The sequence below is a fragment of the Eptatretus burgeri genome, chromosome 1 (assembly GCF_056783735.1).
Source record: "Eptatretus burgeri isolate ZD-2024b chromosome 1, Ebu_testis_v1, whole genome shotgun sequence".
NCBI classification, from domain to species: Eukaryota; Metazoa; Chordata; class Myxini; order Myxiniformes; family Myxinidae; genus Eptatretus; species Eptatretus burgeri.
In genome coordinates this window covers 27,199,447-27,226,602 of record NC_140961.1, presented here as the reverse complement: position 1 = coordinate 27,226,602, position 27,156 = coordinate 27,199,447, and the positions used below count along the sequence as shown (strand labels likewise).

Below are 27,156 nucleotides of genomic sequence, written 5' to 3'. Positions count from 1 at the left end.
CAGTGTTTGTCTCCAGATATGTTGGTTCCATACACGTCTGGATGGTGTTTGTCTCTGAACATGTCCAGACGGTGCTTATATCTGGATCGGAGTTCGTCTTGAGACGTTTCCGGGCGGTGTTTGTTTCCGGACACCCCCAAGTGGTATTTGTCTCCGGACGCTTCTGGGCAGTATTTGTCTCCGTATGTGTTTGGGCGGTGTTTGTTTCCGGACACGTTCGGGTGTCTTTGTTTCCGGAAGCTTCTTTGCCGTATTTGTCCCCAAACTTCTCTGGGCGGTGTTTATGGCCAGATGGAAGTTCGGCTCCGGTTGTGTCCAAGCAGTGTTTGTCTCTGGATAGCTCAGTTCCGGACACGTCTTGGTGGTATTTTGTTCAGACGAGAGTTTGTCTGCAGACGTGTCCCGACAGTCTTTGTGTCCGGAGGCTTCTGGGCAGTATTCATCTCCGTACGTGTTTGTTTCCGGACGCGTGCTGAAATTGCTGAAATTGAGACCAGCAAGACTATTCCTCTTGATCATCCTGAACAGATCATCAATATATATGTATACAAATTCCTAATCCCACCAAAGAATCCAGAATGCTATAATCGGACCTGGTAAATGTCTGGCATACATTTCGTCTACCTTGGAAAGGCAAATTTGCAAAAGATTTGTGGTATGGTCCTTTCAGGGATGAGGGAGAGAGGGAGAGAGGGAGAGAGGGAGAGAGGGAGAGAGGGAGAGAGGGAGAGAGGGAGAGAGGGAGAGAGGGAGAGAGGGAGAGAGGGAGAGAGGGAGAGAGGGAGACATTTCTTCTCCTTTATTGCAAGGAAGTTCGTACAGGCATCAAAAAAGACAACCAGGAAAGGAAGGGGTAATAAAGAAGTAATATTTTGAAATTATAAATTGATTGTCAGAGCCCCACCAACCGTGCTACATAAAGATTGCTTCGCACACCACCGGTTTTTAAATAAAACAGGATCTTGAGTTTCAAACTCAAAAAGAACACGCGATGTAACCAATGCTTTAAAAATAGTTAAAAAGTCATCAGCTAAAACGTCAGTGTTCTGCAGTTTTCTTTTCCTCTCAGAACACAAAAAGTTTGCGAAGACATTCATTTATACATTGATACAAGACATTGAAACCAAATATAAAAACACAATGCGTAAAAGTCAAACCGAGCCCCCGGATCACACGAGACATAATTCCAAAAAGCGAGGCCAACCTTGAACATTCAATGAAAATGTGAAAAATGGTCTCTGGGGTGTCGCAAAAGGGGCACAATTCCGAGTTTTCAGGACATATACGGTGGGGCAGGATGTTACAAGGCAGGATGTTGTGCGCTAGCCGCCATTGTAGATCGCCTGAGCGCTTGACAATCGGTTCTTTATACATCACCTGCCATTTAATTGTTGTGGAAACGTTAGCTTGAAGCAGCGCTCGCCAATGAGCTTGTGGCTCTGCGGGTTTGCCAGGAAAAAGGGTGAGAACAGATAGATTGTACACTGAGGATTTCTCCATCTGGTTAAAAAACCTAAAACTTTTAAATAAAATTAAAAGATTTGGGAAAGGACATTGGGATAAATTGAGGGAATCTTCTATGTCTGGGTCCCATTTTAACCCAGTTTGCTTAAAAGTCCGTAAAATGACAGAGAAAATTCTGCCAATACCTCTGATGGACCTCACACTGGTGGCCACGGCAATGTCAGCAGCTGGCTTCCATCTATGTACAAGGGGGTTCCTGAGGTGTTTTACTCTGGTAACGCCAACATCAATAAACTTTTGCATGAAAGATCTGTCACTACAGACCCCATCAAAAAAAGAATTAAAAAATATTGGTTCATTTAAAAACATCTGAAGGGAGTAAGCACTGGCATCACGGCGAAAAGAAACAGCCTGCCACGCTTCCAGCATGCTTCGGTAAAACAAGGGATCGATGTCATATCCACGTGCTTCGTATGAAGAAGAAAAAGCTCATCACCATAGCCTAGTTTCCCAGCTTGCTTAAGCAAGCAATGGGCAAAGGCTTTCCATCGGACGTCAGAGTATAGAAGCCTTTGTACTGAAAGGAGGCAAAAAGCCATCACTTTGCTCGTCACATCTATTAGCCCCTGTCCACCTTCTGCAGTCGGCAGGCTTAGTATTCCTGGCCGGAGCCAGTGCTTCCCCCCCCCCCCTTAGAAAAATTTTTTAAAAAGCTTTGAAGTTTTTTAAGGATAAAAACTGGGGCCTGCAGTGCCTTGAAAACATGCCATAGCATTGATGCCGCAAGATTATTAATGACCAGAGTACGACCCCGGTAGGAAAGCTGCCTCAATAATCCCTCCATTTTATCAACCGCTGCTCAGTTTTAGTAATCAGCGATTCCCAGTTTTTTGAAATAAAATCTTGAGTTCCAAGAAAGACACCGAGGTAGCGTATTCCTTCATTGGTCCATTCAAGCTGCTCTGGTAGGGTTGGAGGGGGTTTCATTCCGTGGACCTAAGTAAAAAGCTTTGCTCTTTTCCAAATTAACTTTAGTCGAGCTTGCCAAGCTAAATTCCTTGACAGACTCAACCAAAGCACGAACATCGTCATCTGAGCGCACAATTGCGCATAGATCATCCGCATAAGCAATGGTCTGTACGGGATTTTCTAACGGCAGAGGATTAAACCCTTGCAGCCGCGTACGTAAACGATGTAGTAAAGGTTCAATTGATAGGGAGTATAGAAGGCCAGACAGGGGGCACCCTTGACGAATACCCCTGGTGACAGGGAAAGGCTGACTTAAGATGTTATTTACTTTGAGCAAGCTAAAAATATTATTGTACAATAGTTTAATATAACAAATAAAATTTTCCTTAAAACCAAACCCCCGTAAAACTGCAAAGAGATAAGAATGATAAATCGTGTCGAAAGTTTTTTCTTGGTCTAAAAACACTAGACCAACATTCCTATGTTCAGCAATACAAATATCGATCATGTCACGTACAATAAAAATGCGATCATGTATTGTCCTTTTAGGGATGCAATAAGATTGATCGGGGTGTACAATCTCCCCAATCAGAGGTTTGAGGTGGTTGGCAAGAACTTTTGAGAAGATTTTGTAGTCCGTGCAGAGGAGCGAAATGGGATGCCAATATTTAAGTTGCTGGAGGTCTCCTTTCTTCGGTATGAGAGCAAGTATAGCCCTGCGACAGCTGAGTGGTAGCAAGCCTGATTGTAGGCTATCAATTAAGAGGTCAAGCAACTCGGGTCCCAACAAATCCCAGAAGGCTTTGTAGAACTCTGCAGGGATTCCATCAAGTCCAGAAGCTTTACCTGTGGGCAAAGTTTGCAAAGCTGTAAAAAGTTCGTCAACAGTCACTTCCTTGTCAAGTTGTTGACATGCAGATTCGGACAAGGTAGGCAAAGAAGTGGTTAAGGAACTAATCATGTCTTCTTTCGTGTTTCTGGCACAATGCAAGTCAGAGAAGTATTGTTTCGTCAAGCTTCTGATTTCTTTTGGATCGTGTGTTGTTCGGCCTCCTGGTGCCTGCAGCGAAGTTATTTGCTGGTTTCTCTTTTTTTGCGCTTCCAAAGCAAAGAAAAATTTGGAAGGAGTATCAATAGAGCCGTAGTTCTCCATTCGCAGCCTTATTAGAGCCCCTCTGACTTGTTTTGCACAGAGTTGAGCAAGGAGGGCTTTCTTCGTTGCTATTAGAGAAACAGTCCTTTCAGCACTGGGAGTTGGAAGGCTCGACTGGAGAGACAATATTTATTTGGCAATTAGAGATTGCAGCGTGGATTCGTTCTTTGTACAAAAGGAGCAATATTGCTGACAAAAGGTTCTAATATGGGTCTTCGCATTGTCCCACCATTGTGTGAGGCAGGAGTAGGAAGGCTTCCGTAGTAGAAAAACTCCCCAAAAGGTTCGAAAGGCGACAGAAAACGTGTCATCTTGCAGAAGACTCACATTGAAGGTCCAATGGGCAGTGCCACGATTTCGAGCCGGGGAAAGTATATGAAGAACAACCATGTGGTGGTCCGAAAAACCACTTGGAGTGGTGTCAACATGGTCTATGACATTTAAAGAGTCATTATTAATGTAAAATCTGTCTCGCCTTGCAAGAGATAGCCGGCCATTTGCACATAGGCACCACGTGTATTGCCGTGCAGATGGGTTCTGGAGTCTCCATACATCCATAAGGGAGAATTTAGACAATGTTCTCTTTAAGGGTGTTGTACTTGATGGGTGGGGCTCTTCTCCATTACGGTCAAGGGTGGATACAATGTGCAATTAAAGTCCCCATACAAATAAACAAGACCATCAAAATCAAGGTGTGTGAGGAACATTTCTAATTGTGTGAAAAATTAGATTCTTTCCATTCTCGTACAAGGTGAATATACATTTATTAAAGTGTGTTTATAACCATTATAAAGGAAATTAACTGAAGCTAAATGCCCTTTAGTAAACTCCTTAAAAGTGACATTTTCAGGACAGAAAGAAGGATTTAAGTAAAAAGCCACTCCAGCACTAGGACAGGTCAAGCTACTAAAGAGCCATTGTCCTTTCATGATGCGAGTCCATTCGCTCGAGCACGAAAAGCTACATCTTGTCTCTTGCAAAAGAACAACATCAAAATGTTTTTGCTCGACAAGCAACTTTACCTGAGCTTTACGCAGGGGTGAACGTCCCCCATTTATATTTAAGGTTACAATAGAGAAGGTCATCGTGGAGGTAGGGAAGGTTTGTCAGGTAAAGGAAAGTTGGGTTGTGCTTGTAGCTCTTTCCGAGCTTTCAATACACACTTCCTAAGGCGAAAAACTTGTGACTCAGTCACACCAAGTTGTTCAGCATGAAGGAGGAGACGTTTTGAGGAGTTTATAAAGCCAGACAGGTTTGGGAAGAAGGTTATAATTTTAACGTTTTTCTTTCGAAAAATGTCCTCAAGAAACTTTAGGATTTCCATGGGCGATACATCATCATCATCATCACCCTCCAGTTCCTTGGCTATTGCTGGGTCATTCCAGACTTCGCTACCAGCACTAGAGGCAAGTGACGAGGCCCCATCTGAGTCATAATCCGAGTGGCCTTTATTTTCTCCTCACACACCGAAGCCGATGCTCTTACAACAGGAATATCGTCTTCTACTAAAAAGTGTAGCTGTTTGCACAGCGGGAGTTTTAAAAACCGTAACAGGGATTACCGTTTTTATATCGGAGGCTTCGCACTCTCCCTCTGGGCCTGCCACGTCTTGTGCCTCCATTACCTCAGACACTTCGTCGTCAGCAGGGCGCGGGACGAGAGCAGGTTTATGGTTTTAGTTTCAGTGACCGGAGTGGTGACCACAACATCTCGGGGCGTTGCGCTCGGTCCTTGTTCATGAGAGGGATGAACGGAAGGGTCTTCCTTCGTTTCAGCAAACACACTGAACCTATTCTGCAGCAGAAGACCAGCTGCGGGAGCTTCTGTTTCTAAAAAAAAAAATAAAAAAAAAAAAACAAAAAAATAAAAAAAAAACATTACGTTCATTCGACGGTGCTATCTTTTTCGAACAGCTCGCCTGTGTGTCCTCACTTCCGCTTCCTCTTTTATAACTCCTCTTGGAGGACACGGTGATAAAACCCGCGTCATCAGCGGGAGAATTGTTGATTTCCGCGCTCGAAAATGAAGGCTGATCTGCCGTCCCCGACGCGCCATTATTATTACTAATACAGTATCGGCATCTGGTTCCGTCCGTCTAGATGTGCCACAAGAATCAGCGTTTCTTCCTCACTATCTAGATGTGCCACTAGAATCGGCGTTTCTTCCTCACTGTCTAGATGTGCCACTAGAATCAGCGTTTCTTCCTCACTATCTAGATGTGCCACTAGAATCGGCGTTTCTTCCTCACTGTCTAGATGTGCCACTAGAATCGGCGTTTCTTCCTGACTGTCTGGATGTGCCACTAGAATCGGCGTTTCTTCCTGACTGTCTGGATGTGCCACTAGAATCGGCGTTTCTTCCTCACTATCTAGATGTGCCACTAGAATCGGCGTTTCTTCCTGACTGTCTAGATGTGCCACTAGAATCGGCGTTTCTTCCTGACTGTCTGGATGTGCCACTAGAATCGGCGTTTCTTCCTGACTGTCTGGATGTGCCACTAGAATCGGCGTTTCTTCCTGACTGTCTGGATGTGCCACTAGAATCGGCGTTTCTTCCTCACTATCTAGATGTGCCACTAGAATCGGCGTTTCTTCCTGACTGTCTAGATGTGCCACTAGAATCGGCGTTTCTTCCTGACTGTCTGGATGTGCCACTAGAATCGGCGTTTCTTCCTCACTGTCTAGATGTGCCACCGGATATACACTCCGGACAAGCACCTTTTAAATGTCCGAAGGCACCACAAGTGAAACACGTCATTGTCTGTGTTGCAATGTACATTCGGTAATTTCGATTTTCAACTACTAATGTCGCAGAGTCATTGAGCGATTGAGCGTTGTTTATTTAACACCATGTAACAGTGCCGCCGGAAGGTCATAATATGGCGGACTGAAGAATCCGAACGCAAATGAAAGCGAATCATGGAGATTTTTGACACCACCGTGCCGAATTGTCCCAGAACGGACAAGATCTGTTCGCTTTTAACAAAAGGCGGTAAATTAGATAAAGCGATTTTCACCGCCGGTGAGTCCAACATAGTAACGTTAACGAAAATATCTGGCGGTAAAGACAAACCGGTTTCAACCGCCTGAGCGACACAGCGCTCCTCGGAAAGAAAAACAACAACTCGTTGGTTCATCTTTGAAGCTGCGAACACATTTTCAAAACCAACGAGTTCTCCCAAGCCCGTCACGAAGTCCTCGACCCGAACCCCGTCGGGTGGACTAACTATTACCCCATTCTTACGAGTAAGAGACTCGTAAATGCTATTCTGCAAACGACTGTTTGCCATATAGTGGGGCAACTTAGCATAACAATTGTGCATTTTGTGAGGAAAGCACTAAATTTGGCACACTCGTAGCCTAACATATTAATATGGAATAGGCAAAGCCAAGAAGTGAACGTAGAATTATTCTTACATTCGCTTCTGACTTTAGGGCGCTGTCACACCTTGACGTTTTAGCCAGGAATGGCAACGTATAAAAATGTATGTAAAACGTTGGCATACGCTGAAGTTTTGAGGTTTTTTTTTAAGTTTTGGTCGTATTCATAATGTGTTGGTCGTATGCATAACGTATTAGTAACGGGCACAGAACGTTTCGTTGTGTTAAAGATAACTTATACCAAACGAATGCTTAGCCTGTTGTCGGTGTTCACAACCTATGCCCAACGATAGTTTAACTTAGGCATAGCGCGCTGCACGTATCGCCGACGAACTCGTGGCGTAGCCTGTTAAAAACCTGCCGCACGCCGATTTAAATCATAACCGCCTGAAAATTGGAAGTGTCAACCACGCAGTCACACCTTGACGATTTAGCCAGCGTATGCCGACCTATGAAAAATGTGTCTAAAACGCTGGGACATGTCGAATACGGTATGGGTAAGTTGTGTATACGTTAGGAGCACGCTGAAAAACAATGAAGTACGCTGGCATATTACGTGGTACGTCTAGTACGTCGTGAAATTTCAAGCATGCTGAACATTTTACGACGTACTCGACGTATGGCTCACAAGTTCCGCATACGCTGGCATAAGTTCTCGGCACGCTCTGCGATCGTTTACACACGTCGGCCACACGTTACTTGTAAGTTACTCATAAGTCGAAACACGTCGAGGTAATGTTTAGCATACCCGAAACTTAATTTTTAACCTACGAGTAACGTGCTTTGAACCTATTAGTAGCATGCTTTGAACCTATGAGTAGCGTGCTTTGAACCTATGTGTAACGTATCTCAAACGCACATTGGCATATGTAGACGAATTCGATTGACGTCTTCCGGACGACCACAGAACTACTGAACGTGTTTCTAACTTACAGCTACCGTATAATGGCGTATTGGCAGCGTTTATGGGAATTGGTATATACAAATGGGCTTCACAAGAGGAACCCGTCAGTGTTCCAGACTCCATGTTGAGTAGATGTCAATGTCAGTAGCAGTAACAGTAGTAGTTCGAGAGAATTTAGTGATGTCGATGTTAGTAGTAGTAGTAGTAGTAGTGGTAGTAATAGTTTTAGTAGTAGTTCGAGAGAATTTAGTGATGTCGATGTTGGAAGTAGTAGTAGTAGTGGTAGTAATAGTTTTAGTAGTAGTTCGAGAGAATTTAGTGATGTCGATGTTAGTAGTAGTAGTAGTAGTAGTAGTGGTAGTAATAGTTTTAGTAGTAGTTCGAGAGAAATTAGTGATGTCGATGTTGGTAGTAGTAGTAGTAGTAGTAGTGGTACTTTCAAGTAACGTGTTGCAACGTGTGAACAACGTTCGTGTAGCGTGCTTACAAAACGTTACTCATAGGTTATAAATAAGTTTCGGGTATGCTAAACATTACCTCGACGTGTTTCGACTTATGAGTAACTTACAAGTAACGTGTTTCGACGTGTGTCAACGATTGCGTAACGTGCTCACAACTTATGACCAGCGTAGCGGAACGTGTGAGTCATACGCCGGCATACGTCGTAAAATTTCAAGCATGAAAAAATTTGAGGAAAACCCAAAAGTTCAACGTTTAAAGCCAGCGCACTACGACGTATGGCAGTGTTTTTCAGCGTGCTCTTAACGTATACAAAACGTACCCATAACGTATTCGACGTGTACCAGCGTTTTAGACAAATTTTTCATAAGTCGGCATACGCTGGCTAAATCGTCAAGGTGTGACAGGGCCTTTACCTATAACTTGTTCACAACTGTATACGCAATTTCCGGTTACTGAGGTCTGGATTCGGGATCAGCGATCAAATAATGTAAATCACAATTAAAAATTATTTTTTAATGATGCGGGAGATATCTTTATTAAAATCAGTGGAAGGAAATATACACCATGTCTGATATTATTTGGCTCTTTCATGTCTCCGACGATGCCTTTATCTCCCGGCATGCATCATTCCCCATGACAAAAACCAGAAACAAAAAAAACCCAGAAGCAAAACAAAAACGGAAGCAAAAGGGTCATAGCCAACGACACGGATTCACAATTGGCAGGGTATTGTGTTGTTTTTGTTGTTTCCTATTCTCTCATGTGCACGCGTTAAGTAATATTCACAAGATAGAAGTAAAACCCAATCGTGTTTATACACCGCATAGCATTTAACAATAACCGGAAGCAAAAGGTCATAGCTGACGACACGGATTCGAAATAGCCAGGGGTATTGTGTTGTTGTTGTTGTTGTTGTTGTTGTTGTTGTTGTTGTTGTTGTTTCCTATTCTCTCATGTGAACATGTTAAGTAATATTCACAAGATAGAAGTAAAACCCAATCGTGTTTATACACCGCACAGCATTTAACAACAACCGGAAGCAAAAGGTCATAGCCAAAGACACGGATTCGAAATAGCCAGGGGTATTGTGTTGTTGTTGTTGTTGTTGTTGTTGTTGTTGTTGTTGTTGTTGTTGTTGTTGTTGTTGTTGTTGTTTCCTATTCTCTCATGTGAACGTGTTAAGTATGAAGCTCACTGCGTTCGCTATGAACAGATTTGGATATTGGGCCATCTTAAATTCAGCCGCTGATGGCTGTGGCAGCCATTTTCCACTGCCATCAAAAATTTTGAGATGGCCCAATATCCAACTCTCTTCATAATATGATATACTACTAGTGTGCCAAATTTGGTGCTTTCCTCGCTGAATGCACAATTGTTATGCTAAGTTGCCACACTAATTACAGGGACTTTCAGGAAGGAAAGCAGGGAATTTGAAGGAGGTGGATTTGGGCTGGATTAACGGGGGGTAGAAAAGATCAAGGATTTGTATGGGGGATGATAAGCGGTGGTGGTGAACAGCTGTTTCGAAGGCCTGGAGGGAAGAATGGGATTGAACAGAGTGAGGGAGTTTATTCCAAAGGTGGGAAAAGAGAGGAATGAGAGAGTGAAGGTGAGCAGTGATTCGTGATTTGGTAGTTTTACCAGAAGGGGTTTTTTGGCAGACCTTGAGCACCCTGCAGAAATATGGTGGGGACAAATCGCAGACAAAGCGGGGGGCGGGGGGGGGCGAGACCGGAGAAGAGATGGAAGAAGACAGAAAGACCACCAACCTGCCTGCGGTGATTTAGTGAGAGGCCCAAAGACTCACTCTCATCGCAGGAGATGCCAATGGTCCTAAATTCCTTGGTTTCCACAGCATGAAGCCGAGAAAGGTGGGAGGCAGGAGAACCAGCCCAGAGGGGAGAGCAGTACTCCATCAGGCTGTGGGTGAAACCTTTGTATGTGGTCAGGAGCTCAGGTGGGCCGAGGAAGGACTTTGCACGAAGGAGGATTCCCAGTCGGCGACTGGCGTTGGAGGTCAGGTTAAAATGTGGCTTTCCCAGGAAAGATCATGGCAGATAGTGAGACCCAGAAGCTTGAAATAAAGGACTTCCTCCAAAGGATTGTTGAGAAAGTGCATGGGGGGGGGGGGGGTATTCCAAACGGTCCTTTTGGAGAGATATTGTGAGATTGTGAGATTTGTCCGGATTGAAAGACATGTTCCACGTGTTGGACCAGTTTGTGATTTTATCCAGATCTGCAGTGAGCGAAGAAGCTGCTACTTGCCGGTCTGAGAGATGACAGATGGTACGGCAGAGGGTGGAGTCATCAGCAAAGAGATAAAGAGTATTTTCCAGAGAATCGGAGAGATCATTGATGAAAACCAGAAAAGAACAGGGCCCAGAACGTTACCTTGAGGAACTCCATCCTGGACAGGAAGAGGGGATGAAAGAACTCCATTTCGGGCCACATGTTGATTGCGACAGGAGAGGAAGTCTGCGAACCATGAGTGGAAATTGCCTTGGATACCATGGGAAGAGAGTTTGGTGAGCAGGGCAGGGTGCCGGACCGTGTCAAAAGAACGCGATATGTCTTGGGATATGGCTGTGATTTCATGTCCGGCATTGAGGACATTCATCCATTGTTGAGAGAGCAGAAGCAGCATATCCAGGGGTAGAGTGACCTGGCCTGAAACCAAATTGATGATCAGAAATTAGCCCATTGGAGAAGAGGAAGGATTTAATGTCATCAGCGATGATGGATTCCATAACCTTGCTGATGATTGGTGAAGGCTGATTGGTCTGAAGTTGCAGGGATCTGTTTTAGCACCTTTTTGTGCAGAGCAGTAATGTCTGCTGATTTTCAAGCAGATGCCAGATGACCTTGAGCAAATGAGAGGGTGAATAGAACAGAAAGAGGGTGAGCAAGAGCAGAGGATCAGGTTTTTCAGACACGTGGGCTGATGCCGTCTGGACCGGTTGCAGAACCTGAGTCGAGGTTTCACAGCAAGCTCTCCACCTTGTCAGAGGAAAAGGACACAGAGTCCAGGGACAGTTGGGTGCGACTGGATAAGGTGGGTAGAGAAAGTGATGGGTTTTGGACACAAGATTTTGATCCAAACACCGAGTTTAGGCATTCAGCCTTTTCATGTGTGGTAACAGCAGCACGGCCATTTGAGGTAAGGTGGGGGATGGAGGGGGAACATACACCAGAAACAGACTTGATTAGACACCACCAGGATTTGGAGGAGGGAGAGAGGTTTGAGAGATGAGACTTGAGCTTCCAAAGATGTTGATTTCTGGCTCTCCTGAGGGTAGATACACACTTGTTACGAGCTTTATGGAAGGAACTGAGATTTCCCTCAGTTGGGTTTGCTTTCCATGAGGCAAAGGCAAGTTGTTTCAGGACAACTGCCTCACCACAAGCTTCAGTGAACTAAGGGTGGGAGGAAGGGGAGGACAACTGAAGACGAGAGGGGATAAATCTGTGCATGAGGGAGAGCAAGTTTCTTTGAAGGATTTCCCAGGATGAGTTGATGTTGGAGAAAGTAGCGATAGGAGACCAGTCTATAATTTTGATGGCTGCTTGGAGACCCTGACCGTCGGCCTGAGTGCAATGCCAGACTCGACGGCGGTGAGGTGGTTCTCTGATAACAGCCAGAGAGATGTTCACTTTGACAAGGACGTGGTCAGAACCGATTGGAGCAAAGTTAGAACAGCAGATATTTTCAGGAAATATAGCCCTTGTTCTATAATGTCTAAAAGCTGCCTTGCTTCCAAGCCCTTGTACATTTCTGCAATTAAATAACTGTCTGCAGACCGCTCCATTTTGTATGCCATCGCCAAGGGAGCGTGCCGGCTTCGCAGAACCGCAACACTACGTTCGTTGTTATTGCCAAATGATACTACCACTACTATTATTGTTAATATTATTAGCATTAATTAATATATGGTTTGTCACAATGTTATCATTACCTCCGCCATCGAAGGTGAAGGAGGTTAATGTTTTCACCCTCTCTGTCTGTTTGTTACTTGCAAAATCGAAGATTTTTCAAGTCCATTGGTCAGTCGATTTTGTTGGGTAGTCCATCTAGTCTACCATTATTAGCAGTATTTCTGTCGATATGTTTGTCTGTCTGTCTGTCTGTCTGTCTGTCTGTCTGTCTGTCTGTCTGTCTGTCTGTCTGTTCGGTCCACTGCTCCGTTAATACAATGGCGATTTCGATGAAACTTGGTTGGTAGGTTCATTCCATGACCTAGTTGTGTCCAAATGAGAACCTAGTTGTGTGCAAATGAGAACCGTTGCTATGGACCCATCCGTTGCCTAGTAACGGACCTTTGAAATTTTGAAAAATCCTAAAAAATTTATTTTTTCGAAAATCAAAAATCGGACCATGAGCGACTGTGGGCAGTAGACTCAGCCATATTGTCAAAAATTTCCAGTCGGATCCTATGAAAACTGTCAGAGAAGATAGACTTTGAATGAACCCTGGTCGAAAACAATAAAAAAAACGAAGTTCTTTATATCAGAGACTATGAGTGAGACATACATGAAACTGGTATGGTAAGTTCATGGTATGTCCTAGTTATGTGTGAGAAAGAAACGTTGCTATTGACCCCTCCGTTGCCTAGCAACGGCCGAAAAACCTCTAAATGTGGGGGTATTTTAAATAGAAAACAATCTGCAGCATTAACCCTTGAAGCTAGAATCATGAATTTTCTTGTGCTTAATCCTCAGGTCATTCTCCATCGAACGGGCCCATCGCGTCAGGTTCTATCTCTTATAGTTTCCAAACGGCAGCCCTGCAACTGAAAAATCACAGCCAAATGGTCTCCAGATCGAGCTTGCTATGGACGCTTTTGTTGTCTAGTACCAGCTGAAAAACGACTAAATTCGATTTGATTGACTACCCATGTCCGCCTACCGGCTTGTTCTTCTGTCTGTCTGTCTGTCTGTTTATTGCCTACAGGTCAGAATTCTAAACGGATCATCGTCAAACTTTACCAAGTCGGAAAAGTAGTCTCAACTTTTGAAGTGAAAGGTCAAAGGTCATCTTGAGGTCAAATTTCTAAAATCACTTTTCATCCGATTGACTTGAAATTTGAACAGGATTTGCATATTGCATCACTGCATTCGGAAGCCAAATATTTGAGGTCAAAGGTCAACTCAAGGTCAAACTTATATAATCATCAAATTTTATCTGAAAAATCGTCAATTTACATCATATTAACTTCAAAGTTAAACAGGAATTGCATCGTCCATCACTGAATTTGGAAACCGACTATTTTTAGGTCAAGAGGTCAAAGGTCAACTCAAGGTCAAAATTATAAAATAATAAATTTCAATCTGAAAAATAATCAATTTTCATCCGATTGACCTGAGCTTTGACTAAGATTGTCAATTTTAAACTTCATCAAATGGACAATTTGATGTATCTATGACAACCGTTGGAGAGGGGGTGGACTTTGCAAGTATTGTGCTCTGCACGACGTTTCTTGTTTGTTTGTCCACACAGAACGTGAGTGCAGTATGTGTATTCATTACATTAGACCTTTTAAGACCCTGAGTCCCAGTGAGACCATGAAGACCTGAAGAACCACAAATACCCTAAGACCCCCTAAAATTATTAAGACCCCGAAGAACTTTTAAGACCTGAAGACCTGAATACCCCTAAGACCCTCGGTACACCTTTTAGAACCTTCCAAACTCTAAGACCCTTTCGATCCTCTTGGACACTTTGGACCTTCATACCTTTCAATATCCTGTCATATTATATCTTGAACCTTTAGACTCTTTTTAAATGTTTTAAGACCCTTTAGTCCCCTTCAGACAATTCCAACCCTTTAGAGCTTAAAGACATCCTTTAGACCCTTTCAACCGTTTAAGACCCTACAGACACTTGAGACAATTTCGCCTTTGCAACGAGAGAATTTAGACCTATCATTTGCAATCGACATTTCATTTTGTGTGTAATTTCATTCATTTGCTGCACAAAAGTCCTAATGAGGGTCTACAATCTCTGATTGCTCTTTCTTGTTACCTCCACCAGTGAAGGTGAAGGAGGTTATGTTTTCACCCCTTTCTTTCTGTCTGTCTGTCTATCTGTCTATCTGTTTGTGTGCAGCATATCTCAAAAAGTTCTACCTCCAGCAGAACTCCACAAAAATACATGACACACACACACACACACACACACACACACACACACACACACACACACACACACACACACACACACACACACACACACACACACACACACACACACACACACACACACACACACACACACACACACACACACACACACACACACCTCATCCATTCATAGGAGAATCCAACCTTTGCCACCTGATATTGCACCACCATTTTGTGGTGGGAAGAAAAAGTGTCAGAGTTTTGGCTCGAAGTAAACTTTTCCCATCACCGGGGACGGGTCCTTTTGCCAGCTTTTCCTGTCATTGGGGATGGGTACTATTATTCCTCGTTTTATTATAATTGTCACAATTTATCATTTCATTTCAACAACATTGACAAATTTACCTGTTTTTTTTAGGGTCTGAAGATAAGCCGAGTTCAACTACCTGTAAGGTGTCCACAAGTTCACCAACAACACTGGTTGGTTCCTCCAGTGTGACTCTCTTCTGATACTCTTTATCATCTTCTAATCCTCTCTGATATAAAGATAATCTTCGAGGCTGTCTGTGATCAGTAAGTCAGTGAATCAACTTATTATTTCGTCTGCAGCCTGTGGGTGCTGGTTGCATCATTGCTGGGATCACGGCTGTGCCGCTGATGCAGTGCCCCGTTTCTAGTAAGCTGGTACTAGTTTTGCCAACCTCAGAAGGCTGACAGGCTGAATCATCCCACCAATCGTTATTTATCGAAACGACAGGGGCTCAAACTCAAGAGCCGAAGATCTTCAGCCAGCCACCTGAACCGTTAGGCAAACACCAGGCTTAGTGAATCAACAGACAGGCCGGTAGGCGACATGGGTGGTCGCGACATAATTGCATACTAGTCATACAGTTTTTGACGGATTGGGCTGAAATTTTTTGACAAAGAGGGTGATTATAGTGCGCATAAAAGCCTGGAAGCCGATTTTTGATTTTCGAATTTTTTTTTTTTTAGGATTTTTCAAAAATTTCAAAGTTCCGTTGCGTTCAACGGTGGCGTCCATAGCAACGGTGGCGTCCATAGCAACGCTGCTCAAAAGCATACAACTAGATCCTGGTATGAACCTACCTGTCAAGTTTCATCAAAATCGGTTGACTCCTCTGGCCTCCAGAGCTGTCCATTACATACAAACAAACATACAGACAGACAGAAAAACTGAGAATAAGGGTGGTCTCGCAGCGACTACCCAACAACATGATCTCAGTTCATTTTTGCACCAAAGTTAATCCTTTTCCCATTTATTTTGATCACATTATGTGCTCCTGATGAACCTCCAACACACCGAGGAAATTCACCAAACCATGTTTACTCTTTATTTCTCTTTCTCTGTATTATGATGTATTTCGTTATTTAGATGTGCTGTAATATCATGAATATTGTTGCGGTGCTGGCGGCCAAGGTTAAACCCCCTGATCCAATTCGTGGTGACGGGCGGTCAACACCGCCAGCCTGGATGGTCGAGCGGTTTTTCCTTATTAGGAGACAGACATATTGATACTTGATTATCATCATGCACGTGGGAAGGGTGGGCCGCAATGGCGGTGCGACGGGGGCACAGAAATGGATGCACAGGGGGGGGGTGTATACTCGAACCCCACGACAAATACACCAACACAGCCACTTAAAATGAACACACTTAATGAAAATAGACATATTTACAAAGGACAATAATCAGAATATAACAACACGTGGGGTAAATTAAAGTCGAAGTCGAGGCACCTCTACACAAAGACTTAAATACAGACAAAGGAAAAACGAAACAAAGGCAAAGCAAATCCTCCCTTTATTCTGGTACTTAGCTTCGTCCAGAGAAGGTCCTTATGGAACTTGGAATCGAGGCGCTTCAATTTGCACTTGTCAACGCGTGAAAAATGGCGTCTCTCTCTCTCTCTCTCTCTCTCTCTCTCTCTCTCTCTCTCTCTCTCTCTCTCTCTCTCTCTCTCTCTCTCTCTCTCTCTCTCTCTCTCTCTCTCTCTCCCTCTCTCTCTCCCTCACTCTCTCTCTCTCTCTCTGTCTCTCTCTCTCTCCCTCTCTCTCTCCCTCACTCTCTCTCTCTCTCTCTCTCTCTCTCTCTCTCTCTCTCTCTCTCTCTCTCTCTCTCTCTCTCTCTCTCTCTCTCTCTCTCTCTCTCTCTCTCTCTCTCTCTCTCTCTCTCTCTCTCTCTCCCTCACTCTCTCTCTCTCTCTCTCTCTCTCTCTCTCTCTCTCTCTCTCTCTCTCTCTCTCTCTCTCTCTCTCAGTGGGAACGTTCGTCAGGCAATTCACGAGTGGTATTCAACACCAAGGCTCAGAGACCCCGTGCAGCTGCTTTGTCTATCCGCACCTTTCGATACACTCTTTACAGAATGGCTGCCGTCCCCTTCGGGTACACACCCGAGGCTCGGGGTCCGTTCCTCATGACCCAAGCAAGAGCCAAAGGCCATCCATCGTCTTGCTTCACCACGTGAGCCAAAATCACGTCAGCACTCATACAATAATCATGCCGTCTTCTTCATGCATCGAAGGACAGCCATTTCGTCATGCCCTGATCTTTTACGCCATCTCCGAGCTACATTCTCGTCTCTCGACTGTGTGCGTCCTTTACTCTACACTCAAGCCCTCTTCACACTGACCTCGTGTGTGCGCTCCCAATCTCTCGCGATTCTAACTGACATCACACCGAACCCCCGTTACCTCCTCCGGCTTGCTCGCACGAAACCCGGGAAGCTTGCTCGGCACATTTGGCTAGTTTTAACATCACGCCCATCAATCATCAGCCTTGGGGGCATGACTTTACCCACCTTCACACTTATAGGTGGGGCTTCTGCCTGCTCGGCACGTTTGGCTAGCTTCTTACATCACGTCCATCAATCATCAGCCTCGGGGCGTGACTTCGCCCACCTTCACACTTAGAGGTGGGGTTTCGACCTGCTCGGCACGTTTGGCTTGCTTCTTATATCACGTCCATCAATCATCAGCCTCAGGGCGTGACTTCGCCCACTGTCACCCTTGGAGGTGGGGCTTCTGCCTGCTCAGCACGTTTGGCGAGTTTTTACATCACATCCATCAATCATCAGCCTCGGGGCGTGACTTCGCCCACCGTCACCTTTGGAGGTGGGGCTTCGGCCTGCTCGGCACGTTTGGCTCGCTTGTAAATGCAGAAACGTAGGAATAGGTTCCAGGGGGGCAATCACATACTGGGGGAACTTATTCTTAATGTGGTGACACCAAACACTTAAGCTCACAGTTTCCTTCCTTAATTACATTGAGATGTCTCCTACATGGCCACGGACCAAACAACTCTCTTCAATCTTAACTTTCCTATGAAATTCCTCCATCTACCTCCACAACCGTAAAAAATATTCTGATTAACAGGAGTGTGACGAGTGGTTTGGCCTGTTCAGGAAACATTCATTCATATAATCATTAAATTGTAGTATTTGCCGAAAAGAGGAAGAACGAACAACCCCAGATTGGTTTATTTTGTTTCTCCATACTTTGTCCTTTTGAGATTATAACTTGCGATGGAGAATCATATCTTTTGTGTGAAAGAAAGACGAATCCCACCCAATACCTGTATATTAAATAAGGTAATTCTCTGCACTTTGTGTGTCGGTGTAAGTACATTGAAAATCACTTCCCCAAATTTTGCATCCATGAGTTGATAGTACCTGTGGTCAGGTAATGCGTACAAGGACACGACTTACGATTTTTTCCTGTACATGTGCCACAGTGCAGGTGAGGATTATTAGCCATGACACAAAAAACAATTTACCCCTCTTCTCCACTACTTACCCCCCCCACCCCCACCCCTGTGAGATGCTCCCGAAGGGAGCCGGTGTTTCTCGTGGAGCAAAGTTGGTAAAAATGGTGAAATTTTGTTACTTGTTCTATGATAGTTTGTGGAAAGTGCAAACTCTGGTTTTTAGCCTCCAGTTGGATGTCTGCCCTGCTGGGGGATTGTATTTGGGATTTTGTCCGTCCATCTGTCCATCTGCAGTCTCTATTCCAGAATGACTGAACACATTTCTTTCATATTTCACACAATGATTGGGGAAGATACAATGATTGATCCAGGCGAAGATATCGGCGCCAAGAATTTTTTGAAATATAATTTTTGGCCTCATCTCTCAAAAGTGAAGAATCACTTTAAAAATTAAAAAAATCTCGTATCCAGATCTGGATTCGGGTCTTCACCAAAATTGAATAAATTCTTCCTTGCGACACACCCAACGTGTCCACTAAGTATTGTTTGAATACATCCACAACTTTTTGAGACGTCGTGCAAAATATAGTTTTTGGCCCTATCTCTCAATGGTGAAGAAGCACATAAATATATTAGAGTAGCCGGATCCGGACCAGGATCTTCACCAAAATCTAACCAGTTCGTCCTTGCCAAACACCTAACCTCTCTACCAAATTTCATCCAAATCCGTCCACAACTTTTTGAAGTATTCTGCACACAAAATAAAAAACAGACAGACAGACAGAAAGGGGTGAAAACAACCTCCTTCATCTTTGGTGGTGGAGGTAATAAAAGATGTTGCTTCATCCAAGACATCAACCACGTTGACATCAAGTTTGCCAATATATTCCAATTTCTTTCCAGCTTTTGGTGTCTTTATCATTTATGGCAGTACCCTTGCCAATTCCAAACAGATATTGCACTATATCACAACCTGTGAATGCATGTGCATGCAAGAGTAGTGAAGCTGCATGAGCGTGCTTCTCCGATGTTGCTTTGATATTGATGATAATGCTTCCAAAGGTTGTTACACTACAAATCAGTTGCAAAGTAAAATAGCAATGCACCAGCAGGATGACAACGTCAGTATCATCACAGATGACTTGTATGGGATTTGCCCCTCTCAGCATCAAATGAACCATTTGATGAATTATGATGACATCTGCCTCCTCGTGTGATATCCTTAGATCATTGCGATCTGTCAAATCTCCCTTCTGGATCTGTACAGGGATGTTGTTGTGCCTTGTCACAACAATTTATTATAATTACTCGTGAACTGCTCCCCTCTCTCCTTCAGATTTTGACAGATGATCTCCACCAACTAGATCTTATTTTCTGTAGCTGTGAGTACAACTCTTTGTGGAGGCAGTGGAGTCCACCACCAACCCCCTTCTCGTGAAACTGCCAAAATGTAGAACCATTGCTTACCTCCACTCATTTTTTCCTCTTCTTTCCTGTTCATGGAACCAACTTCCACATTCTCTTAAATCACATTCTTTCCTCCAGGTCTTCAAGACAGCTCCTCACCACCATGTCAAATCCAATACCATGATATTTTCTCCACCCATTAAACCATCCCCCACCCCTTCTAAAATTGGCTTCTGTATCCATATTGTCCATCCCTTGCATTCTCCCCTACAGTTCATCATTACCACATCCGATATTTGTCCGTCTCTGTCCATTTTCTCCGTCTTCCCTGCTGTTGGCTTCTTCTCATCCAGCTGTTCCTTTTGTTATGTTGCATCCTGATCCATTCTGTGTTGTATCTCTTCCACGAGCCTTGACGATGTGTACAAAAAACCAATATACACTTTACCATCACCGTTACCTAAATCCCATTTTGGGATTTTGATGAAACTTAGCCACAAGCTTCACATCTGATGCCTAATGAAGGTGTATTGACCACATAGGCACTACACTGCATAGGTTACCTAAAATAGGTAAACTACACGCACGATTTTGATGAAACTTGACCACAACCTTCATCACCCTTGATGTTCCAAAGTTTGTTCATGGGATTTAAACATTCAGGCTTTATGGGGGGTCTTGGGGGACTGTTGCTCCTGATCTAGGTGGGCTTCAGGACAGGTGGTCCTATTTTTTAAGGAGTGGTTCGGGGCTGAGCCTTTGAGGACTTGCATTCTTGTTTTAAAACATTCATATCCCTGTTAATTTCTATTCTATTTTTTTTGAACAGGAACTTCCAGGTCGAGAAACAACTTATGAAACTTTACATGGTACTTCATCTGGAAATGAAACAACTTATGAAACTTTACGTGGTGCTTCATCTGGAAAAGAAACAACTTATGAAACTTTATGTGGGATTTCATCGGGAAAAGAAACAGCTTATGAAACACTCCACACAGCATGATAAGAAAGATTAAAAAGTTTTTTAATCTTCAGCTTTGGATGGAGGATTTCCAAAACAACAACACAAATTTGGGGGTCTCTCTTACACATCTGTCGATCAAAAATTAGATGATGAGATATAAATTTTATAATTAGCAAATGAACAGAAATTAATGTGAGCATTTCACGAGATGAATCACACAAACCGAGTCTGAAGAATCTTTCTAATTCCTTTATCAATTATATGACATCACTGGTCAAGTGTATCTGTGGGAAATTATCAATTTTTACTCACCAAAAAATAAATCATAGAGCATTGTAAAATGTCTTATTTCTATCAAGAAGCAAACTGATAGGGGGAAGAGAAGAAGATATCCCAATATTCGTTGACGTTTTGAATACATCATCACATTACAGATGAGGTAATGTAATGAGGAGGAGCAGCTGTGGTTTGGATCCACAAATGAGATAATTTTGTTTTCTCTATTATGGAGATAACTATCTAACATTATATGCAGGAAGTTTCAAGAAAGAAAGATTTTCCAGATACTTTTCCTTTTAATCTTTCCTGGAATTCCCTTGCACTGATTATAAAATTCCATCCTGTTGTTCTGCTATCTACATTTGATTTGCTCGCAATACTTTGAGGAAAAGCATGGCACCTGTTTTGCACCACAAGTATGAAACTGTTAAAGTTTAAAATTGGAGATCTGGCATTGCAATTGAATCAGAAGCTTATTATTGTAGAAGCCATGCTGATATTTTAATCCTAATCGCTCATACTTTGCTGAATGATGATGTAGCAAATTACAAAACAACATTTATGGAGACATGATCTCACAACAATAATTGAGAAATCGTTTATTTCACTATGAACAAAGTAACAGTGAGATATATTTGAATATTGTCGCGGATCCGGGGTTTGAGGCTTGCCACGAGAGGAAGCACTTGAGTCCCTTCCAAACAGAGTGAGTTAGAGGGATTGTAGAGCAAAGAGAATAACATGATTATATTTTATTATACATTATTAACTCTTATTGATGTGATAATAAATTTCATTAGCATGACCTGCAACAGTTGAGTATTATACTGTATTATACATTGAACATGGTGAGATATTGAACACATTGTATTACATTTACTGTGTCATCAGGTGGAAAAATAAAAAACGTGAAACAAAGAAAAACCTCTTTTTACTGTACTTCATATTAAAGTGATAATTGTAATTGATTTTTTGTGAAAATGGACACTGAATGAAAATGTAATATTGTAAATAATCATTCGTTTGTGATAATGTATTTCTACAGGAACATTGAAATCAGGTAATGGGAACAGTATTGTTGTGGACCCAGGGTCACGAGGGTATGAGGGTGGGGGTATCCCCGTTTCTCCCCAGACTTACTGGAAATGGATGCCATCACCCATGAATAAGGCCATGTCTTGGTGGGTCACAAATTGAGCGCAAACGCCAAGAATTTAACCACGTGACTCAGTATCCTCCATCTGACTACTGTTTAACTGTGGTACACGCAATCTCCTTATTGGGGAATCCTGCCCTCGGCGGTTGTGCTACTTTTATCTTTATTGGATCTTTATTTATACTGTTATCTTCATTGGATCTTTATTTATACTTTTATCTTCATTGGATCTTTATACTTTTATCTTTATTGGATCTTTATTTATATTTTTATCTTTATTGGATCTTTATTTATACTTTTATATTTATTGGATTTTTATTTATACTTTTATCTTTATTGGATCTTTATTCATACTTTTATCTTCATTGGATCTTTATTTATACTTTTATCTTCATTGGATCTTTATTTATACTTTTATCTTTATTGGATCTTTATTTATACTTTTATCTTTATTGGATTTTTATTTATACTTTTATCTTTATTGGGTCTTTATTCATACTTTTATCTTCATTGGATCTTTATTTATACTTTTATCTTCATTGGATCTTTATTTATACTTTTATCTTTATTGGATCTTTGTTTATACTTTTATCTTTATTGGATCTTTATTTATACTGTTATCTTGATTGGATCTTTATTTATACTTTTATCTTCATTGAATCTTTATACTTTTATCTTTATTGGATCTTTATTTATACTTTTATCTTTATTGGATCTTTATTTATACTTTTATCTTTATTGGATCTTTATTAATACTTTTATCTTCATTGGATCTTTATTTATACTTTTATCTTTATTGGATCTTTATTTATACTTTTATCTTCATTGGATCTTTATTTATACTTTTATCTTTATTGGATCTTTATTTATACTTTTATCTTTATTGGATCTTTATTCATACTTTTATCTTCATTGGATCTTAATTTATACTTTTATCTTTATTGGATCTTTATTAATACTTTTATCTTCATTGGATCTTTATTTATACTTTTATCTTTATTGGATCTTTATTTATACTTTTATCTTTATTGGATCTTAATTTATACTTTTATCTTTATTGGATCTTTATTTATACTTTTATCTTCATTGTATATTTATTTATAATTTTATATTTATTGGATCTTTATTTATACTTTTATCTTTATTGGATCTTTATTTCTACTTTTATCTTTATTGGTTCTTTATATATATTTTTATCTTCATTGGATCTTTATTTATACTTTTATCTTCATTGGATCTTTATACTGTTATCTTTATTGGATCTTTATTTATATTTTTATCTTTATTGGATTTTTATTCATACTTTTATCTTTATTGAATCGTTATTTATAGTTTTATGTTTATTGCATCTTTATTTATACTTTTATCTTTATTGGATTTTTATTTATACTTTTATCTTTATTGGATCTTTATTTATACCTTTATCTTTATTGGATTTTTATTTATACTTTTATCTTTATTGGATCTTTATTTATACTTTTATCTTTATTTTTAGATCCTCGTGGAGAATCTCAAAGTCTTACTCACGTTGTTGTTCTTCATCTTCTTCTTGTGGACTTTTTTGTTTCGCAGCCTACAGTTTTCATCGAAACTTCCTGAAACTTGGCATATATATGTAAAAATACGCTGCACAGACAGTAACCATCTCCGATTTTGAAAATTCCTCCTAGAAAAAAAGTTATGATGTCAAAATATCTCCGCTAATGGAAATTGCCTAAAAATTATCTCTGAAACTAGGCAAGCTTTTTGAATTCCGTTTGTGGGAATCGAACAGGGCATTAGCAGAGATGAATTACCGCACATATGATGCATGACGATGATGTCATATCAATTTTTATGACATCATTCCTATATTTTGACATTTTTTGTTTCACAACCCAGAGTTTTCATTGGATCTTCATGAAACTTGCCATGTATATGCAGAAAGTCCACGCGCAGGCAGTAACCATCTCCGATTTTGGAAATTCTTCCTAGAAAAAAAGTTGACGTCATAATATCGCACTAATGGAAATCGCCTATACCATTTTCTGAAAAACTAGGCAAGCTGTTTGAATTTTGTTTGCGGGAATCAAGCCGGGCATTAGCACAGATAATTTATCGCAAACCTGATACGTCACTGTGACGTCATATTCGTATTTATGACGTCGTCATTAAGAGGCCGAGGATCTTAGCTCATTTGAGCTTGTTTTCTCCACAACCGCTTGTCAGAATGAGATTAAATTTTAAACATAGGAGCGACTACTCATGGAGAATGTTGTAATTATAATTATGATGTTATAGGTTATGTGATGTGGTAGCAATGTTGGAGAAAGTGAAAAAAATTTGACCTCTGTTTCTCTGAAACCACACCGAGGAAAGAAATTGAAACTTGGCATGTGGCACGAACTCCTCCATGGAGAATGTGATTTTTTTTAATGACATCATAGGTGCCTTGGTTATGATGTCATAATTGCATATGTAGAACACTACATCCAATCAGTATGAAAAATTTTGAGGGTCATGTTGGATAAAATAGTCCACAGAAAAAAATTTGATGACATCATAGGTAATGTGATTCGGCAGATATATATATATATATATATATATATATATATATATATATATATATATATATATATATATATATATATATATATATATATTGTTTTTAACCTTCAAAAATCTTCTTCACTGAAGTGGCGGAACAGATCGAGGCAAAACTTTACATGTATGACCGCCAATCCATGAGGAACAAAAGGCTCACACATATGACATCATTGGTCACATGGTTTGGCAGCCGTATTGGGTTTAAAAAAAATATAAATGTTTTCTCTGCAACTGCTGAATCAATTGACATGCAACTTTACAATTATGATCTAGTAGTGATGGGGAACATGTTCAACTTGATCTGCCACATGATCTGTCAGCCAGGATTATTGAACTTTTTGATCTGGATTCTTTTTTTCTTTTTTTTTTGATTAAGTCTCACCTCACTTGGCTGTGCCTGGATGGGTTTGAGAGTAGAGGAGCAGCAGCTGAAATGCAAATCCTATCCAGGTTGCTCCTGATGACTTCATCTTTGCTTGTTTGGGTTCCTTCTGATTACTCCAATGCAGAGCTGTATCGATTTGTCCATTTGATTTGAATTGAATTTATTTTAATCCCATTCTAAATTCAATTTGATAATAATAATAATAATAATAATAATAATAATAATAAAAAACGTCTTTGGTTAGGGTCAGGTGTCCAATCAAAGCGTGACGTCTTCGTACCGTCACCACTGCCAGCAGTTATAAAGTGGCAGTTCTAATAATGTCTCTTATTAATTAAATAGCACACTAGTCCGGGCACCCTGTGCTGAAAAACGTGGTAACCCGAAACAAATTGCAATAGTTTTAAAACCTCTTTTTGATGATTCCTAATGTACCTGGCACTATCCTGTTGAAAATCTACCAAAAATATATTCAGTGGAACATATTTTTTCTGAGAAAACTTACCCCCACCCGTAAAATTCAAAAATTTGAATGTCGAAAATGAAAAATAACAAAAATGTGTTTCAGTCTTATAAACAATAGTTTAATATTCGGCAGGAGCATCAGATATTTGCACTGGAAGTTAAAAACATAATCTAAACCTATAGAAATACTTGATATGGGTCAGAATGATTCCACATTCATAAAATTGGGGATGACCGGGCTCCGCGGGCGGCTAGCCACAGTCCGTACTGGTAACAACATTTCACATATTGAAGTCTCGCATTTATAAAATTTATGTAACTTTAAATAGTACATTATATAACATAGTATTACACATCAAGAACATCTGTATGCACCAGGGTTAAAAATCACAATTGAAGCTGAATCTGTTGTGAAACATCGGGAGGCCACGGCCATCTAAAACTCAAATTAACGCTCTGTTGGGTCTTCCTCCGAGTCTGTGTCAGCCGACAGTGAAATGTTTGCACACACCCCACGACATTCACCGCAGGCCATGGAACAATCGAATCCATTTTTTCGGCAAATACATCTCAAACTGTAGCACCCTGTTTCACAATTACACCGTATCATTTTCAGTAACTTTTGTGGTGTTGGTGTATTGTCGGTCAAAATTGGGGCCACTTTCCCTTCACTCACTTTCCAGCCCCATTGATCTGGAGGTACTTGGTCACCATGGCCGAACCACACTTAAACCTGTTGATACACTCTGAGGCTGTGATATTTAGCTGGAGGTGATGTTGGAGGCAGACTGTGTGGCTCAACTGCTGCAGTACTTCGTGTGGTTTTGGAATAAAATGTGTGAAGCCTCAGGTCATCCAGGCTTTCGTCGTCATCTCCATTATACAAGGAGACAAGACAAAGTTCTCCTGCCTTGACGACATCCTCCATGTTTGACGTGGAATCCAGAAACACCTCTGCTTGTCTAGCAAAGACGTTGTCATTGGCTGGTAGAGGAGAGACTGGAGGCTATCTCTTTCTGAGAAGAAGTGCCGAACATTTATCCGTCCAACAGAAGCAATATCACCAGATGTGACTTTCACTCTTGGAATGGTTCTTGATGATTTTGTCCCGGGTGTCACCATAGCAATAATTCCCATACCGTGGAACGTACCCTTGCCATCAATACTTCTCACATTGTGGTCAACATTGTCAGCAGAATATTGTATAAAATTGTTTGCACTGAAGTTTTGAATCTCTGTGCCATGTGCAACTGAAGAACTTCTTTCGTACTTCTTCACTTCACTGTAAGAGCAGGAAAACCCATGGTGATATAAAGAATCCACCAAAATTTTTGATTGGAAGTGGTGGTGCATCTGAACGCCCAAACCAATTTGTCATGGTGCCAGAAGGATACGAGGCCGCGTTGCCTGCATGATCGCTTGTCCTATTGAAGCAATTTTGGTGCTTCGATCTTTTCCACAGAATATTGTTCAACAACTGCTGCAAAGATGGTGGCATGAACTCCAGTGCTGTTTCTGTTGATATTTCGGTGGCAGTGGGATAGGTGTTCCTGGTCTGATCAAGGTCTTTTATGTCCTGTTTTATGAACTTAGCTTCTGCTTCAATTATGTGGGTCTTCTCATCCTTTTTGTCTTGCATCGTTTGTTGATGAAAATTATGTCGGATGTTGGAAGCAGTGGTGTGAAATGTTACTAGATTTTGTTTGCCATTGATCTCTGTGATGATTATTCTGTCGCTGAAA

At 41.4% G+C, this 27,156-nt stretch overlaps 1 protein-coding gene across 2 annotated transcripts in view; it reads left to right on the top strand.

Moving 5' to 3' along the window:
• Positions 1-21,735, top strand: part of LOC147034088 (hepatitis A virus cellular receptor 2 homolog) — a 244,515-nt gene extending 222,780 nt beyond the window's left edge. Inside the window, exons 4-5 of one of the 2 annotated variants that reach the window (XM_085876251.1) lie at positions 14,868-14,929; positions 20,409-21,735. In XM_085876251.1, coding sequence (XP_085732377.1) covers positions 14,868-14,929; positions 20,409-20,582 — 236 coding nt within the window. In that variant the 3' untranslated portion in view covers positions 20,583-21,735. The remainder of the gene's footprint in view (positions 1-14,867; positions 14,930-20,408) is intronic. The other variant, XM_085876261.1, reaches the window with a different exon arrangement.
• The last annotated feature ends 5,421 nt before the right edge of the window (positions 21,736-27,156 follow it).